The sequence below is a fragment of the Lissotriton helveticus genome, chromosome 2_1 (genome assembly GCF_964261635.1).
Source record: "Lissotriton helveticus chromosome 2_1, aLisHel1.1, whole genome shotgun sequence".
NCBI lineage: Eukaryota > Metazoa > Chordata > Amphibia > Caudata > Salamandridae > Lissotriton > Lissotriton helveticus.
This window is the reverse complement of record NC_136059.1, coordinates 1,247,469,694-1,247,489,242: the sequence shown is the minus strand read 5'-3', so window position 1 is coordinate 1,247,489,242 and position 19,549 is coordinate 1,247,469,694. Positions and strand designations below refer to the sequence as shown.

Below are 19,549 nucleotides of genomic sequence, written 5' to 3'. Positions count from 1 at the left end.
CTGATGTAATCACGCCCTAGCTCCACTGAATGATTGTCAAGTGCTCGTGGCTGTTGCTGTCTGTACTGTGTTGATTTTCTCAATAAAAATATTTACTACTAAATACGAAGGATACAGATGCCTCGAGGTTGGCAACTGGTAGGGTGCCCGCACTAATGTTTGTGGACGACACCCTCCTGTTGTCTCGAACAGCCACCGGTATACAACGTATCCTTGATGGTTTCGCAGATTTCTGTGACCTAAGCGGCCTTGAGATTAATCTGGCTAAAACCAAGTACGTGATTCCTAATCTCCCGAGGCGGACGCGGCCAAATCCTGCTCTGAAGGGTACACCCCTCGAGAGAGAGTAAAAACCTTTGATTATCTTGGTATTACTCTAGAGGAAAACCTGGGGTGGAATGTACAGATAGCTAAGTCGACCCTGAAACTGACCCAGACTGTGGATGGGATTGCCAAAATGCATAGTACACTAGCCTGGAAGCCAGCCTCTCCTGTTATAGAGATATATAAGGTTCAAGTCAGAACAGCCGCTATATTTGGGGCGGAATTATGGGGACACCATCGGCCCAAAAGCCTGGCTAGGGTAGAACATACTTTTATGCGAAATCTGTATGCCCTGCCAGTCAGCACCCCCTGGTTCCACTAAGACTAGACCTGGGGCTACTTCCTGTGGAAGAAGAGGTGGCACTTAGGCCACTTACTTATTGGCGAAGAATCTGGTCTGTCCCAGAGCTAGTGTCTTACCGTGCTGAGTTCCAGGAGGTCTGGCCCTCTCTTAAATTAAGGAAAGTACCATGGTTATCCCACATCAAGGATTTGTGTGCTGGGTTAGGTCTCCCAGAGCTATGTGATTTCCCGGAATCAGCCTGCCCTGTACACGCCAGGGTGGATCTGATAAAAAGATACAGGGCACTTAACCTGATGATTCTACAAACTAGTAGCTCAGTTGGTAGACTAACAACCCAATTCCTCGACATTAAAGCAGAATACAAGAAGGAGGAATTTATTGACATGGTACACCCCCCCTCCCCCCCCCCCCCCCAAGCAAGAAAGCTGTATTTACAGTTTAGATTGGGCACATTACCATTAGTGTCATTAACCAGCAGCTGGGACGCCAATAAATGTTCTGTGTGCCCGGCGTGCGAACACTCTCTGGAAAATGAAAGTCATGTGTTCTTTGTCTGTCCGGCCTTCATGCTGGCACGCCGTCGCTGGGTAAAACCTATCCGTAAGAACCTGGGTTTCCGCAAGTGTGATCAGGCTCTAAGAGTCCTAAAATAGGACACACATCCCCCTGTTGTTTTCGCTGTCTCCCGTTTTTTTACATTGTATGTGGATTAAACGCAGAAACCACATTACGTCTTGAAATAGATTAACTGTTTGTCTTGAATGTTCTGTATTGCATTGATAACATATCAGATGGTTTAATTCTGTTCTTAACAATGGTAGAATTGGTTGTAAATAGGTGTATATACATGAAATTAATTTTTACTAAATTTTATGTACCATTTGAAAATGGATTTTTATGCTATGTTGTCCGTTTTAATATGTACTTTTATGGCCCAAAGCGGTCGAAATAAACAAATGAAATGGTAGTCTTGGGATCCATCTATGCCCCTAACGTTGACCAGGACAAATACTGGGACATGATAAGCGGAGCACTAGCGGGTTGGGATATATGCCCGTGGATCATTAGGGAGGGGGGGGGAGGGGGGGACACTGTAATGCGGTTATGGATGTGGCTGTAGACAGGTCACATCCGCCACTACAAGGTGCGGGGGTGTTTAAACAGACTGAGGCACTGATAAGATGGATTGCAGGGTGGAGATTGTGTGATGTAAGGAGGATGCGACACCCCAGACACGGAGAATACTCATTCTACTCGGCAGTCCATGACCTGCACACTAGAATAGACAGAATCCTCTGCTCCGATAGCATAGCCATGCAGGTCCTCCAGTCTACATATGTACCCAAAACTTTCTCGGATCACAACCCACAAGAGATAAGCATTACATGGGGTAAAATACCCACCCCGGTCCCGACGTGGCGACTATGGCCACTATTATTAGAAGACTCTGTGCTACGTGCGGACCTCTCACACACCATAGATTGCTACTTCGCGGAAAACAGTAACACAGCAACGAGTAGGTTAGTCGAGTGGGACGCTTTCAAGGCGGTGATTAGGGGCAAGGCGATAAGTGTAACGGCGGGTGCCAGACAGGAACTCCATAGATCCTTAATGGACACTGAAACTAACATGGGCAGGCTAGAACAATTGGCCGCGACTGACGACACACACAAAGGTCCTCTTCAAGAGATGAGAATTAAACACGCTGAACTCCTAGAATCCCTTAGGGTGATAGATTACCAGTAGTACACACGACGTACGCATAAGGAAGCTGACCAGGCTGGGAATCTGTTAGCTAGATTACTCCGCGACACCCCTCCCACAATAGTGATTAACTAAATTAGGACAGAAGAAGGAATAAGGGCCTCCACACAGGGTGAAATTAATGAGGCATTCAGGACATACTACGCTTCGTTATACGGTGCACCCATGGGAGTACCCATGGTGCAGACAGAAGTCTTCTCGTCTGCCTTTACTTTCCCAGTGCTAGCGCCCCCGGCTCAAAAGGACCTGTCGGGACCAATAACATCGCAAGAAATAAAGATTGCAATGAAAGGGCTCCCCCGTAGTAAGACTCCTGGTATAGATGGCCTCCCCATTGAATTTTATGCTTCGTACGCGGATACATTAGTGCCCAGATTGACGGACCTGTGTAATGCAATATGAGAGGAGGGCTCCCTACCTCTTACCACCGCTCAGGCGATGGTAATATCACTGCCTAAACCCGGTAGAGACCATACGGATATGGCTAATTACCGTCCACTGTCGCTGCTACCCACTGAGTACAAAATACTGAGCAAAGTACTGGCCAATAGGCTGCTGCCATTCTTGTCGCGTTTGGTACATATGGACCAGACCGGATTCCTCCCTGCGCGTAGTACTTGTCTAAACATCAGGAAATTGCACTATTTAATGACGGAAGCGCCAAAGCGGGCTGTCTCTCTTTAGACCTTAGGCAAGCATTTGACTCGATCAATTGAGAGTATATGTTCCAGGCGCTGCCGCGCTTTGGGATACCGGAAGGTTACATGGCATGGCTAAGGCTGCTGTACAAAACCCCAACAGCACGCACAAGAACAGGCAGACACATATCGGGTGAATACGAGATTCATGGAGGGACGAGACAGGGTTGTCCTCTATCGCCCCTGATCTTTATTCTGGCACTAGAACCCTTGGCAATAGCAATGAGACAAAACCTCTTAGATATCGGTATACTGATAGGATGTACGACCCACCTCTTCTCGGCATATGCGGATGATATTATTATATATCTGCGCGATCTCTGCCAACCCTTAAGACCACTCCATGACCTGTATAAGAGATTAGAAATTATATCCGGCCTCGCTGTGAACACTGCAAAATTGCATGCCTTTTACTTTAGGGACCAAGCAACGGACGAAAACATAAGCTTCGGGGACACCCTACTCCAGGTGGCACCAACTACGTTTAAATACCTGGGTATCCAGATTTATAGAGTACACGCAGACATGCTGGAGGGTAACCTTGATAGAACAATACGGTCTTTGCGATCCAGTGTAGTCTTTTGGACCTCATTGCCTTTATCAGTTATGGGGAGAGCTGCAATAGCCAAAATGGCGGTCCTGCCAGGCCTGCTATATTACTTCTCTAACCTGCCATTAATAGTGCCATTATCCACCTTCAAAACACTGAATACTCTACTAATAGATCTTATCTGGTTATCGTACTGGACAGCAGGTCGTAATCTCCAGGAAATAGGATACACTGATTCAGACGTTAGCAATGGCACCCTACACGCCCTACTGTTACCAGGACACAAAACCCCGAGAGATCTGCCCCCATTGTTGAGTACTGCGATCACATGTTGGAAGGCGGCGCTGCGTTACACAGGTGCGACCACCACATATGCTGGCAACATACCACTGCTGGGTATCCCACTGACTGTTGGCACGCTCACCAGACGCACACTAATGCCCTGGACCGAGGTTGGTGTCACCACGGTAGCTGACCTTTTCAGAACGAGACGTTATTGGACCATGACACCTTTATTAACGAGACGGGCGCCCCGGCACACCTATATATAAAGCATGCTGCATTGGTACACTACATAAAACAAGCATTTGCAATGCAATAGGTCTCGCATTAGGAAAGTTTGAGCTATTGGTATTGTAAATGACATTTTTTATTTATGGGCTTGTTTTGAAAATAGCGAAATGAATAGCTTTGTTATTTACAATGCCAATAGTTTTATCTTTCGCAAATGTGACACCTATTGTAACACAATATGTGTTGTAGCACTGAGTGGTATTTGGAGTGTATGTTGCATTGAGCGTAGTGTAATTATGTGGCGTATAATTCTATGGCACCGAGTGGTATTTGTAGTGTATGTTGCATTGAGTGCAGTGTAATTATGTGGCGTGCAATTATATGGCACTGAGTGGTATTTGGAGTGTATGTTGCATTGAGTGCAGTGTAATTATGTGGATTGTAATTATGTGGCACTGAGTGGGATTTGGAGTGTATGTTGCATTGAGTGCTGTGTAATTATGTGGATTGTATTTATGTGGCACTGAGTGGGATTTGGAGTGTATGTTGCATTGAGTGCTGTGTAATTATGTGGGGTGTAATTAAGTGTCACTGAGTGTTATTTGGAGTGTATGTTGCATTGAGTAGAGTGTAATTATGTTGCATGTAATTATGTGGCACTGAGCGGTATTAAGAGGAGTGTATGTTGTATTCAGTAGAGTTTAATTGTGTGGCTTGTAATTATGTGGCACTGAGGTATTTTGTGGAGTGTGTTGCATTCAGTCAAGTGTAATTATGTGGTGTGTAATTATGTGGAACTGAGTGGTATTTGGAGAGGTTGTTGCATTGAGTGCAGTGTAATTATGTAGCATATAAATATGTGGCACTGAGTGGCATTTGGAGTGTATGTTCCATTGAGCGCAGTGTAATTATGTGGTGTGTAATTCTATGGCACCGAGTGGTATTTGTAGTGTATGTTGCATTGAGCGTAGTGTAATTATGTGGCACTGAGTGGTATTTGGAGTGTATGTTGCATTGAGTGCAGTGTAATTATGTGGCACTGAGTGGGATTTGGAGTGTATGTTGCATTGAGTGCAGTGTAATTATGTGGCGTGTAATTATGTGGCACTGAGTGGTATTTGGAGTGTATGTTGCATTGAGTGCAGTGTAATTATGTGGCGTGTAATTATGTGGCACTGAGTGGGATTTGGAGTGTATGTTGCATTGAGTGCAGTATAATTATGTGGCGTGCAATTATATGGCACTGAGTGGTATTTGGAGTGTATGTTGCATTGAGTGCAGTGTAATTATGTGGCACTGAGTGGGATTTGGAGTGTATGTTGCATTGAGTGCTGTGTAATTATGTGGATTGTATTTATGTGGCACTGAGTGGGATTTGGAGTGTATGTTGCATTGAGTGCTGTGTAATTATGTGGGGTGTAATTATGTGGCACTGAGTGGTATTTGGAGTGTATGTTGCATTGAGTAGAGTGTAATTATGTTGCGTGTAATTATGTGGCACTGAGTGGTATTAAGAGGAGTGTATGTTGTATTCAGTTGAGTTTAATTGTGTGGCTTGTAATTATGTGGCACTGAGTGGTATTTTGTGGAGTGTGTTGCTTTCAGTCAAATGTAATTATGTGGTGTGTAATTATGTGGCACTGAGTGGGATTTTTTTTTTTTGTAGAGTTTTATATAGCGCGAACTAGACCCGAACCGAATCAGGTATCAGAGCGCTTTACATAGCACCAGTTGGAGTGTATGTTGCATTGAGTGCAGTGTAATTATGTGGTGTGTAATTATGTGGCACGGAGTGGGATTTGGAGTGTATGTTGCATTGAGTGCAGTGTAATTATGTGGCGTGCAATTATATGGCACTGAGTGGTATTTGGAGTGTATGTTGCATTGAGTGCAGTGTAATTATGTGGGATGTAATTATGTGGCACTGAGTGGTATTTGGAGTGTATGTTGCATTGAGTAGAGTGTAATTATGTTGCGTGTAATTATGTAGCATATAAATATGTGGCACTGAGTGGTATTGCGTTTTGCTATGCTATGCTTTTTTATGCTATGTTTTGTTATGCTATGCTATGTTTTGTTGTGTTTTGCTATGTTTTGTTATGCTATGTGTTGTGTTTTGTTATGCTATGTTTTGTTATGTTATGTAATGTTATGCTATGGTTTGTTTTGCTATCCTATGCTTTGTTTTTAATGCTATGCTTTGTTATGCTATGCTTTGTTATGCTATGCAATGTTTTATGCTATGCAATGCTTTGTTTTGCTATGCAATGCTTTGTTTTGCTATGCAATGCTTTGTTTTGCTATGCAATGCTTTGTTTTGCTATGCAATGCTTTGTTTTGCTATGCAATGCTTTGTTTTGCTATGCAATGCTTTGTTTTGCTATGCAATGCTTTGTTTTGCTATGCAATGCTTTGTTTTGCTAGGCAATGCTTTGTTTTGCTATGCAATGCTTTGTTTTGCTATGTTTTGTTTTGCTATGCTATGTTTTGTTATGCTATGTTTTGTTATGCTATGTTTTGTTATGCTATGTTTTGTTATGCTATATTTTGTTACGTTATGCTAAGCTTTGTTATGCTATGCTATGTTGTGTTTTGTTAAGCTATGCTATGTTTTGTTATGCTATGTGTTATGTTGTGTTTTGTTATGCTATGTTTTGTTATGTTATGTAATGTTATGCTATGCTTTGTTTTGTTATGCTATGTTTTGTTGTGTTTAGCTATCCTATGCTTTGTTATGCTATCCTATGCTTTGTTATGCTATGCAATGTTTTGTTATGCTATGCAATGTTTTGTTATGCTATGCAATGTTTTGTTATGCTATGCAATGTTTTGTTATGCTATGCAATGTTTTGTTATGCTATGCAATGTTTTGTTATGCTATGCAATGTTTTGTTATGCTATGCAAAGTTTTGTTATGCTATGCAATGTTTTGCTATGCAATGCTATGCTTTCCTATGCTATGTTTTGTTTTGCTATGCTATGTTTTGTTTTGCTATGCTATGCTATGTTTTGTTATGCTATATTTTGTTACGTTATACTAAGCTTTGTTATGCTATTCTATGTTGTTTTGTTAAGCTATGCTATGTTTTGTTATGCTATGCTATGTTTTGTTATGCTATGTGTTGTGTTATGCTATGTTTTGTTATGTAATGTTATGCTATGGTTTGTTTTGCTATCCTATGCTTTGTTTTGTTATGCTATGCTTTGTTGTGTTTCGTTATGCTAAGTTATGTTATGTTTTGATATGCTTTGTTATGCTATGTTTTGTTATGTATGCTGTGTTCTGTTATACTATGCTTTGTGTTTTGCTATGTTTTGTTATGCAATGCTTTGTTATGCTATGTTTTATCTTATGATATGTTTTGTTGTGTATTGTTATGCTATGTTTTGTTGTGTATTGTTATGCTATGCTTTGTTTTGCTATGCTGTGTTTTGTTTTGCTATGCTATGTTTTTTTATGCTATGTTTTGTTATGCTATATTTTGATACGTTATGCTAAGCTTTGTTATGCTATGCTATGTTGTGTTTTGTTAAGCTATGCTATGTTTTGTTATGCTATGTGTTGTGTTATGCTATGTTTTGTTATGTAATGTTAAACCATAGCATAACATTACATAACAAAACATAGCATAACACAACACATAGCATAACAAAACATAGCATAGCTTAACAAAACACAACATAGCATAACAAAGCTTAGCATAACGTATCAAAATATAGCATAACAAAACATAGCATAGCAAAACAAAACATAGCATGTTTTGCTATCCTATGCTTTGTTTTTAATGCTATGCTATGTTTAGTTTTGCTATCCTATGCTTTGTTTTGTTATGCTATGTTTTGTTGTGTTTTATAATGCTACGCTTTGTTTTGCTATGCTATGTTTTGTTATGCTATGCTATGCTAAGCTTAGTTATGCTATGCTATGTTTTGTTATGCTATGCTATGTTTTGTTATGCTATGCTATGTTTTGTTATGCTATGTTGCGTTTTGTTATGCTATGCTATGTTTTGTTGTGTTTCGTTATGCTAAGTTATGTTATGTTTTTATATGCTTTGTTATGCTATGTTTTGTTATGTATGCTGTGTTCTGTTATACTATGCTTTGTGTTTTGCTATGTTTTGTTATGCAATGGTTTGTTTTGTTATGCTATGTTTTATCTTATGCTATGTTTTGTTATGTATGCTGTGTTCTGTTATACTATGCTTTGTGTTTTGCTATGTTTTGTTATGCAATGGTTTGTTTTGTTATGCTATGTTTTATCTTATGCTATGTTTTGTTATGTATGCTGTGTTCTGTTATACTATGCTTTGTGTTTTGCTATGTTTTGTTATGCAATGGTTTGTTTTGTAATGCTATGTTTTATCTTATGCTATGTTTTGTTGTGTATTGTTATGCTATGTTTTGCTATGCTTTGTTGTGTTTTGTTATGCTATACTATGCTGTGCTATTTCTTGTTTTGTTATGCTAGGTTTTGTGTTGCTATGTTAGGTTTTGTTGTGTGAGGGTGAGTGAGGGTGTGTGAGCGTTAGGGGGGTGAGGGTGGGTGAGGGGGGTGAGGGTGAGTGAGGGGGGTGAGGGTGAGGGTGAGTGAGGGGGGTGAGGGTGAGTGAGGGGGGGTGAGGGTGAGTGAGGGGGGTGAGGGTGAGTGAGGGGGGTGAGGGTGAGTGAGGGGGTGAGGGTGAGTGAGGGTGAGGGTGAGTGAGGGTGAGTGAGGGGGGTGAGGGTGAGGGTGAGTGAGGGGGGTGAGGGTGAGGGAGGGTGAGGGAGGGTGAGTGAGGGGGCTGAGGGTGGGGGGGTGAGGGTGAGTGAGGGGGCTGAGGGTGGGGGGGTGAGGGTGAGTGAGGGGGCTGAGGGTGGGGGGGGTGAGGGTGAGTGAGGGTGAGTGAGGGGGGGTGAGGGTGAGTGGGGGGGTGAGTGAGGGGGGGTGAGGGTGAGTGAGGGGGGGTGAGGGTGAGTGAGGGGGGGTGAGGGTGAGTGAGGGGGGGTGAGGGTGAGTGAGGGGGGGTGAGGGTGAGTGAGGGGGGGTGACGGGGCGACAGGGGGTGACGGGGCGACAGGGGGTGACGGGGCGACAGGGGGTGACGGGGCGACAGGGGGTGACGGGGCGACAGGGGGTGACGGGGCGACAGGGGGTGACGGGGCGACAGGGGGTGACGGGGCGACAGGGCGTGTCAGGGCGACAGGGCGTGTCAGGGCGACAGGGCGTGTCAGGGCGACAGGGCGTGTCAGGGCGACAGGGCGTGTCAGGGCGACAGGGCGTGTCAGGGCGACAGGGCGTGTCAGGGCGACAGGGCGTGTCAGGGCGACAGGGCGTGTCAGGGCGACAGGGCGTGTCAGGGCGACAGGGCGTGTCAGGGCGACAGGGCGTGTCAGGGCGACAGGGCGTGTCAGGGCGACAGGGCGTGTCAGGGCGACAGGGCGTGTCAGGGCGACAGGGCGTGTCAGGGCGACAGGGCGTGTCAGGGCGACAGGGCGTGTCAGGGCGACAGGGCGTGTCAGGGCGACAGGGCGTGTCAGGGCGACAGGGCGTGTCAGGGCGACAGGGCGTGTCAGGGCGACAGGGCGTGTCAGGGCGACAGGGCGTGTCAGGGCGACAGGGCGTGTCAGGGCGACAGGGCGTGTCAGGGCGACAGGGCGTGTCAGGGCGTGTCAGGGCGACAGGGCGTGTCAGGGCGACAGGGCGTGTCAGGGCGACAGGGCGTGTCAGGGCGACAGGGCGTGTCAGGGCGACAGGGCGTGTCAGGGCGACAGGGCGTGTCAGGGCGACAGGGCGTGTCAGGGCGACAGGGCGTGTCAGGGCGACAGGGCGTGTCAGGGCGACAGGGCGTGTCAGGGCGACAGGGCGTGTCAGGGCGACAGGGCGTGTCAGGGTGACAGGGCGTGTCAGGGTGACAGGGCGTGTCAGGGTGACAGGGCGTGTCAGGGTGACAGGGCGTGTCAGGGTGACAGGGCGTGTCAGGGTGACAGGGCGTGTCAGGGTGACAGGGCGTGTCAGGGTGACAGGGCGTGTCAGGGTGACAGGGCGTGTCAGGGTGACAGGGCGTGTCAGGGTGACAGGGCGTGTCAGGGTGACAGGGCGTGTCAGGGTGACAGGGTGAGGGGGTGAGGGTAAGGGTGGGTGAGGGGGTAAGGGTGTGTGAGGGTGAGAGGGTTGTGAGGGTGTGAGGGTGAGTGAGGGTGTGTGAGGATGAGGGGGTGAGGGTGAGTGAGGGGGTGAGGGTGTGAGGTTGGGTGAGGGTGAGGAGGGGTGACCAGAGACAGACAGCCACTGGAGACAGTCAGAGAGCAGCCTAGACAGACAGAGGGCGGCTGAGAGAGGGGCGAGTAGCGACAGAGAGAGGTCACTGAAGACAGTCAGAGAGCAGCCTAAGTGTGGCAGAGAGAGAGACCGGGTCACGTCACTGGAGACAGCCAGAGAGCAGGTGAGATGCAGAGAAAGGGAAACAGCAGCAGGGGCAGCGAGAGGGATGGAGGATTGCAAGGACAGAGGGCAGCAGAGAGAGAGCGGGAGATGCAGAGACAGAGGACAGACAGGGAGGCGAACAGGGGGAGGAGAGCAGAGATAGACCAGAAAGATAGAGTGAGAATTTTGCAGAAAGAGAACAATTACAACGTAACGGGATGCTTTAGCACAGAGAAATATTTATGCATTTTTTCAATATGTAGATTTAACATCATTCTATATACCGATATATATTTAGTAGATGAAAAGCAGAATAGACTGACATGGTCTGCATAATTAATCCGGAGCTGAAGGGAAATAGAAGACTACACGAAGGAAGGGTGCAATGGCACTATAAGTGTGATTATGTCAGCTATGCCAGCAACATTAGCACATTCCTCAAAGGTGTGAAAAAGTGGCAGTCTCGATTCGTTCTGTTTAGGGCTCTGGGAAATGTTTGCTGTAATCTTGAAGGATGTGTGTGGAATCCGTGAAAGAACAAGATTTTATTAACCAAAATCACCAAAACTAAGCTAATGTAATTAAAGCAGGGGGCGTATCCCTTTGAAGCACGGCCTCGCGGCCGTGAAAGAAGTAAACAGCAGGGATGTAATTAGGGGGGAGGAGAAGTCGTGTGGGGGTGAATGCCTGAGGCCAAGCTGCCCATGGGAGGGAGGCTGATGGCTGTGATGTGTGCAGCAGGGGGCGAAGCAGATCCCAAGTGAAGCTGCTGGCGGCAGATGGCTTGGCAGATGTGCAGGCAGGCAGGCAGCTGGTGGCATTGTGCACGCGCTCTTTAGGGCTTGCGCTTGCGCAATGACCTATAAAGCGCACATGCACTGCATGGAATCGCCAGTGGTTGAACTCTGAATAAGCCACTATAGAGCTTCGCCAGCTATGCGCAAGCGCATCAGCCGGCGAGCCCTAAAAACACAGGGCACCACAAAGGAGGGAACCCGAAAACAACGAATTGGTTAAGATGGTACACTATATGGGGAGGGGGGAGACATTTGGTCCGCTTGATATATACTGGGCTCAGTACACACACTCGTGTCTCCCTAGACACGTTGAAAACTATTTGGATAGAAGAGATAGGCAGAGACCTGACGGATAAGGAATGGGCGAAAATACTGGAGCATCCCAGGAAGGTGTCAAGGAATTTGAAATTTAAATCCATCCAAACTATGATAGTGCACCGTGCCTATCTGACCCCAGGTAGGCTGGACAAAATGTTCCCGCACACACAACACTCATGCCCTAGATGCAAGTTAGAGGGGACGGGTCTATTACATATGCTGTGGTCTTGCCCAACAATAATGGCATATTGGACCACGGTTAGAGAGGTTACCGGTGAGGCGGCACACCATGTGGTTCTAGACACAGTGGAAGACTGTTTGCTAGGTCTACATAAAAATAGGTCAAAATATACGGTACAATATCGATTCATAGATATGGCAATAATACTGGGTATCAGGAATATTACTATGCGATGGAAATCATGTAAACCTCCTAGGGTGTCCAGCTGGCATGCGGAAATGCTGAGATGGGGCAGCGCAGAGAGGAGGCGAGGGGTCTGCGTAAGACGCCGATAGCAATGGAGTGGGAAGCTATGTTGGAGGAGCTGAAATCAGCGGAACTTAATCCAGATGTTTAAATATGCCAAATGTTTGATGGTGATGTATGCTGCATCTGCCTTATCATCCAACGTACTGTGTAGATACGGTGTACTGCAACGTAAATACTTTGAATGTGATTGTGGTGCCCGTGGTTCGTTAATATTGATATGCAAAGAAAAAGTGACGGGGGATTTTATTAAGGGAAGTTATTCAGTTCGCTGTTACATAAGATGTATAATGTGCTTCTCCACATACATATATTACTTGTAAGTAATGACCGTATACGTATCACAGCGACGATTTTGCGGATACCATTGGACACATTTTCAAGATGTCAGATATAAACCTATTAATACGTGTTCATGATGACTTATGATCATACAAGCACGCTGTGTTAACGGAATCATAATATGTAAGTAACATTGCGCGAATGTATATGGAAATTTGAAACTAAAAAAAATCAATAAAAATATGTTTAAAAATAAATAAATAAACAGAATTTACATTTCAGAATGTTATCTCCCTACTTGTTTTAACGCACTATCAATGTGATGCATTTGTGACCCGCCAGTGCCCCTCCCCCTGTTATTTATCACGTACAAGAAAAACTACAGAAACCGCAACTTTTTCCAGTACAAACTGGGCACAACCACTTTATCCCATGGGGTGGCTACACACCCCGACTCAACTTCCTCACTACCACCCTTCCAAGTTTCAGAGGCAGCCTGCCAGGCTTGCGACGAGTGATGGCGCTCATGCGCTTCTCTGGTACCAGCTCTGCACTGACAAGCGGGGTTGTCGTCGGCCGAGCACTTTACGTCTCACAATGAGTTTGGTAAGCAACCAAGTGCTATATGAATTCAAGCAAAGTACAAAACACGTGCTCGGGCAATCGGATCTGTGTTGCTGCCTCACTGAAAGCTACCTCACATTCCATTATAAAGGGGACAATGAACACACTGAGAAGACTGTGCATGTAACCTGCACGCTGTGACAAATCTTGTTACACTTCCGGTGTTTGGTCCTATATTTCAGGTTTGTTTTCCACTTAATTGCACCTTTCTTTTGCTCTCTTGATGAATGGGTGCGCGCATGTGCTTGCTTAGGGCAGGTCACAGGAGTTTGCCCGGGCTCGACATTCGCCAGCATCTTTCATCCCTGCAGTCATCTGCCTCCTGAGTTACGCCTTTGTAACTTGCACACGTCACTTTTTCCTCCTGTAATGCACCGTTTGCTACCTCTTGTATTTTGTTTGCTCACAATTTTCACTTTTACCTCATGTAACCCGCCCCCGCCACAGCAATGCCGAGAGCTTGGTTTTTTTGGATCTATTTCACGAGGCGGTGCACTTTGCTTTCCTCCTCTCTGGGATAAAAATACTGCCGTAGGCCACTCTTGTCTCACACCTGCAGGATTCAGCAGAAATCAACCCAACACCACACGGGGGTGACAACGCGCAACTTTTCCGCCGAATAAACAGAATTTACATTTCAGAATGTTATCTCCCTACTTGTTTTAACGCACTATCATTGTGATGCATTTGTGACCCGCCAGTGCCCCTCCCCCTGTTATTTATCACGTACAAGAAACAAACTACAGAAACCGCAACTTTTTCCAGTACAAACTGGGCGCAACCACTTAACCCCATGGGGTGGCTACACACCCCCGCCTCCACTTCCTCACTTCCACCCTCCGACGTTTCAGAGGCAGCCTGCCAGGCTTGCGACGAGTGATGGCGCTCTTGCACTTCTCTGGTACCAGCTCTGCACTGACAAGCGGGGTTGTCGTCGGCCGAGCGCTTTACATCTCACAATGAGTTTGGTAAGCAACCAAGTGCTATATGAATTCAAGCAAAGTGCAAAACACGTGCTCGGGCAATCGGATCTGTGTTGCTGCCTCACTGAAAGCTACCTCACAATCCATTATAAAGGGGACAATGAACACACTGAGAGGACTGTGCATGTAACCTGCACGCTGTGACAAATCTTGTTACACCTCCGGTGTTTGGTCCTATAGTTCAGGTTTGTTTTACACTTAATTGCATCTTTCTTTTGCTTTCTTGATGAACGGGTACGGGCATGTGCTTGCTTAGAGCAGGTCACAGGAACGCAGGACAGCTCTCCAACAAATGTCCGTCCAGCCCCCCACCACTCACGGTGAATCCACAAATGACATGCCTCTGCCCCGGAAGAGTGGACTTGGTTCTTATAAAAACATAACTTTTTGTGTTTTATATCTTGAACCCCCAGAACATTTGTCTATTCCGATGTACTTTCAAGCAAAATATGGGCAGCTGAGCAGTCACAGTTTACAGCTGTACTATTTGAAACTAACTGTAGACGTGCTCTCCGTCGCTCCTTCTTCTAATATTTCGCTCCTCTCTCCATATTCGACCTTTTTTACTGCCTATTCTGCATTTCTCATCTCTCTCATTACCTCTTTTTCTCCTCCACTATCTTCACTTTTGTCTTTTTCTGCTCTCAACTCTTGTTTCTTCCTTTCACTTTATTCTCTCCTGTCTTCCATCCTCCATCTATGTATAGACTAGTCGCCTGCTTCACCTCTGCTATTTTCTTTTCTCTCTCACGCTCTTTCCTACACCTATTTCGCTACCTCCAAAATGCACCCACTTTATTTTCTTTCTCTAATCTCCTCTTTTATTTTATCGCTCATAACCTTTTCACTTGCCTTTGTCCCTGTTTCAACCCTGCCTTTGCCTTTCTGTCCACATTTAACAATTTATTTTTCCTTCGAATATCTACATTTAATGGTCTATCTGTGTAACTCTCTCCAGACTGCCAACCACTAGTTCTTTCTGTCTCACTCCCCACACAACCACACACACACACACGCTCAACCACACCGTCAGTGCACATTTTCACCAGGCACAGACACCATCAGTCGTCAGTGCGCGCTTTTTTTAAAGCCCAAAGCGACTACGACAGAAGTGCAAAGATAATCTTTGGTTCATGATGGACACTGTACTGGCTCCCTATCTAGCTTCTGATTGAAATGAAGACCATACCACATGCCACTAGAATCACATCAGGGCTCGAAAAATCCCAAAAATAGTACTAGTCCTGCAGGACTAGTACCTTAAAAAATGTCCTCGACCTAACTGCAACCTACTTGACCTCAGTCTCTGAAAGCGGAGCAAATGTAACAAGATAACAAGAGTTAAAGGCATCTTTGTTGCTCATTAACTTTGTGAGCAATAAAAATGCCTTTAAATCTTTGTTATCTTGTCACATTTGCTCCGTTTTCACAGACAGAGGACAAAAGTTGGTTTGTTTTCCTACTCGCCAGAAAGGGCGAGTAGAACCTAAAAATAGCTCGACCTTGTTAAATTTAGCTCGAATATGCGAGCGGTTGAGTGAAATGTTCGAGCCCTGCACATGCAATGCAGCGGACATTTTCACAGTGATATACATTTACAGCACTTACCAAATAATCAAGGCCACTGGAATTATGTGGCAGGGGAGCATCAAATTATGCAGCAGGGAAAGGACAAATTATGTGGCATAATGCAGCACGTTTTTTAATAGTATCAATACACTATTTTGCCATTTTTACACATGGTAACACTGCCGGGTCAATGATTTCACTGTATTAGCATCAGTTTAATAACTAAATACAGATATAAGCAAATGAAAAATAAAGAGTTAACTATTGCGAAGGGCCTTTCACTGCGCACAAACATCTTGCTGCATATGTAACAACTTTTGATCCATTCAATCTAGAAACAACATTTTCAATGTTAAATTAACAGATGACAGATTAGGTGGCAAACACAGCAAATCCATAAAAATGCAACAATAAAGTCAAGGGCGTGGAATCGCACAATTCTAGTGGCCATGCAAATAACCCAGCGACACAAAAGGGGATGGTGGACGGAGCGTTTGAGCAAATCAAACACTCACCCCCATTCAACTGATCTGGGTTTAATCCATCACCATTCTTTAGCTCACTCCGCCATACCCTGCCAACTTAGGGCAAACAAAGCGATATAAAAGGGGATGATGGACGGAGCATTTGAGCAAATCAAACACTCACCCCCAGTCAAATGATCTGGGTTTAATCCATCACCACCCCCTTTTGTACCGCTTTGTTTGCCATAAGTTGGCAGGGTATGCTCAGAAGTGAGTCCCTTGCTCACTTTGCCACTGGATTCAAGCAAGCCTGGCTGAAGACGGCTGACATGCCAGAAACCGTTCCTAGGAAGCTTGTTTCCAGTCCAGGGAAGGCATGGCAGTTCGGGCTGGACTGTTCCCATGAGGCACAGGGTCAGACTGATTTGCATATGGCCATGTCTGAACTGGGGTGGCAGAGTGGGCTAAAGAACGGTGATGGATTAAACCCAGATCTGTTGACTGGGTGTGAGTGTTTGATTGGTTCAGATGTTCCGTCCATCACCACCCCCTTTTGTACATGCAAATAACCCAACACCTGGTGCAAAACTTGCAGATTAAAAATTATATATATATATATATATATATATATATATATATATATATATATATATATATATATCAGTTGCTAGCTCAAATTAATCCATGGTTACTTAAAAATGCCATAGTGGGCAGAGCAGCGACAGGCCATCTGCAAAGAATAATATATCACCTTTTAGATGTTGATTAGTTAATATGGGTATTAAACTGGGTAATTTTTGCCCAAACAGTACTAATGGGGGTTCAAATATCGAGACAATAGTGTCACAGCATATGCTTTGCTATGCTGCATGCAATGCATAATTTGACCCTCCATTGCTGCATAATTCCAGGGCCCATGCAGAAATTCTGTGCACACAGCCCAAAAGGCACAGCAACTTGACTGCCTCGAACTGGCTAAGTCACATTAGTGGACCACGTGCCCAAGACTGGCCACCAAAAAAATTACTCCATTCACTAGACATGACTCAAAATCAACAACACTTGTGTGCAATGCGCATCTCTATGAAACTCCTATATTGTCCTCTTTAGTCGTGAAAAAATCTCAGGAAATTCTACAACGTTTTAAAGGATAAACGTCTGTCAATTGTCTACAGTTTGTACCACTGCTCATCTATACCAATGGTCATTTCACCCAATCGATATTTTTCTAACAAGGTAGATATGCCGTTGGGACAATAAGCCAACTGGAAAACAAACAAACAGAATCTGGTATTTTGTCCATTTAAAACAGGAGATAGACGCTTTAGATCTAAATAGAAAATATCCTTAAACTGTACTCCAGAAGGATCTAAAGAACTCCTAAAATAATTCTGTGGCAAACAAATAAACTAGCGCTGCATGGAATCCTGTAACGAGAAATCCAAAAGATGAACAGGTAGCGAGTGTCCGTCCCTGATAAAATAAACTCGTAATGCCGTGTCAGGATCGCGGCCTCCTCTGCGAACCTCTTCTTGGGATGGGGCAGCCAACACTAATAGGAAATGCTGATTGGTTACCCAGTGATCTAAAAAGGTCCATGAGAAATACAAAGTCGGGACAAGAACAGTAGAAACTAGCATTTGCAATGCAATCGGTCTCGCCTTTGGGACCTTATTATGTATTTAGCTATGCAGCACATTAACCTGGGTGCTTAAACATCTACTGTTCTTTAACATGGAAGAAAAATAATCAGTAAACTGAGTGACACGCCAGGTATGGGAACACATGGAGAGAAATATTGCCTTTCAGTGGGAAATGGTATAGTCCAAAGCTCTGTTTTTAATATAAAATCGGGCCTTCGGTGGTCAGATCACTGAAAATACAAGATTTGTAAAAAATATTGTCTACAGGTGCTCAAGGAAGACAATTTCAATGGACTGGAATCTAGTGAATGCTAAAGGGATTCTGGTATTTTATCGACCTATGCTGGTCGCTTTCTATCAAGACAGTCAAACAGAAGCAGTGTAATAGAAAACTAAAGTCCCTAAACGGAAGGAGACAAGTCCTAGGGCTGATCTCCAGAGGCCACAAAGTACATACACATATAAGTATATAGAAACGTATATATACGAGAGATCTAGAATGCTCGACCTAAAAGGAGGTAAATAGAGAAAAGCTGCAGATGGTCGTGACTTCCACAAACACTAGAACGACGTGGTAAGCAGTACCAAGCTTTGCACGCGGGTCAGAGACCCCCGCATAAACACAAACTGCAGCCCATCATTCTCAACACGCTCCCTGGGAGCCGGATCGTGGGTGCGCACGGATCTCGGGCACCACTGCAGCAGACAGCGGGAAAGACGCACGGTGAACGACTGGCACTCACCTTCCTCGCCGTCGTACATGTTGGCGGTGTGAGGGGCCCGGGGGCTGAGAGGCGGTGACGGTTTGTCTTGCGGCAGAAAGCCAACTGCGCACTGCTTGGTAGGCAGTCACCACTGCCGGCCGGGGAAAACGAGCACAAACACTATCCCTGCACAGGAAATGACGTTCCGGCGCTTGTTTGTGACGCACACGCTCGCTCCCAGTGAACTTGCGCGCGCACTAACAACACGTCGTCGCTCTGGCGTGGACGAGAGAGTGGATGGGTGTTCTACTTCTACTGCATTCAGCGTATTTTTGGTGTACTCACTACTACGCAGCAGAAGTACTGGGGTGCTGTGCTAGACACCGTTTTCTATGTGATTCCGCAAATATGCGAATGGCAACGCTTTACCCATGCCGTGTACATGACATTTTCTGTTGCAGTTTAAAATAAAGCGAAGGAGACGAAGTTCGGGCGTTGAGACTGTTAATACTGACGATAGGGTGGGACTCCTGGTCCGGCCGCAGTAATACAGACGTCGTAATGTATATATTCTCATTTGCCGGTGTTCTCCGAGCAGCCATGAGTCGGAGGGGTGTGTAGCGCATATATAAAAGCCAAGACAAGCGCATGTTCTTTACTGGTAGAACGTATTTAAACAGTGTATTTCACTTTTCTTTACAGATGCGATGTTGTAGCACAACATATCCTACCTACATTATTATACCATATATAACTATTTATATATTCACAGAGCAATGAAAGACAAATAATTCACTAAATGATTGGTGGGGCCTTAGGTCATATGATCCATTGTTCTATAAAAATTGAGTGGCCTTGAAGTAGGACGGGAGTGACTGTGACTTTCTACTTGAGAACTGCACGCATTTTTATCCATTGTAAGAGTAAACAATGCTGTTAACTTAATTGCCACATCTCTCCTCTTACCCCACTGAATACACATTGCCTCTACTAATATGCTGTTTAGATAAGCTCCTGTTTTTTGGCAATGCTCTCAGCAGCACTTTCCGCAATGCAAAATTATACTTTACCCATGATCCAGCCGGCCACTAACCTGCGGACCTCTATCACTAAATACTT

General features: G+C 45.2%; 1 protein-coding gene across 1 annotated transcript in view; it reads right to left on the bottom strand.

The window, feature by feature from the left end:
* The window catches only part of POLR2B (RNA polymerase II subunit B), a 128,946-nt gene extending 110,296 nt beyond the window's left edge, over window positions 1-18,650 (bottom strand). Inside the window, exon 1 of the mRNA XM_078676200.1 lies at window positions 18,470-18,650. Coding sequence (XP_078532326.1) covers window positions 18,470-18,488 — 19 coding nt within the window. The 5' untranslated portion in view covers window positions 18,489-18,650. The remainder of the gene's footprint in view (window positions 1-18,469) is intronic.
* Window positions 18,651-19,549: the final 899 nt, after the last annotated feature.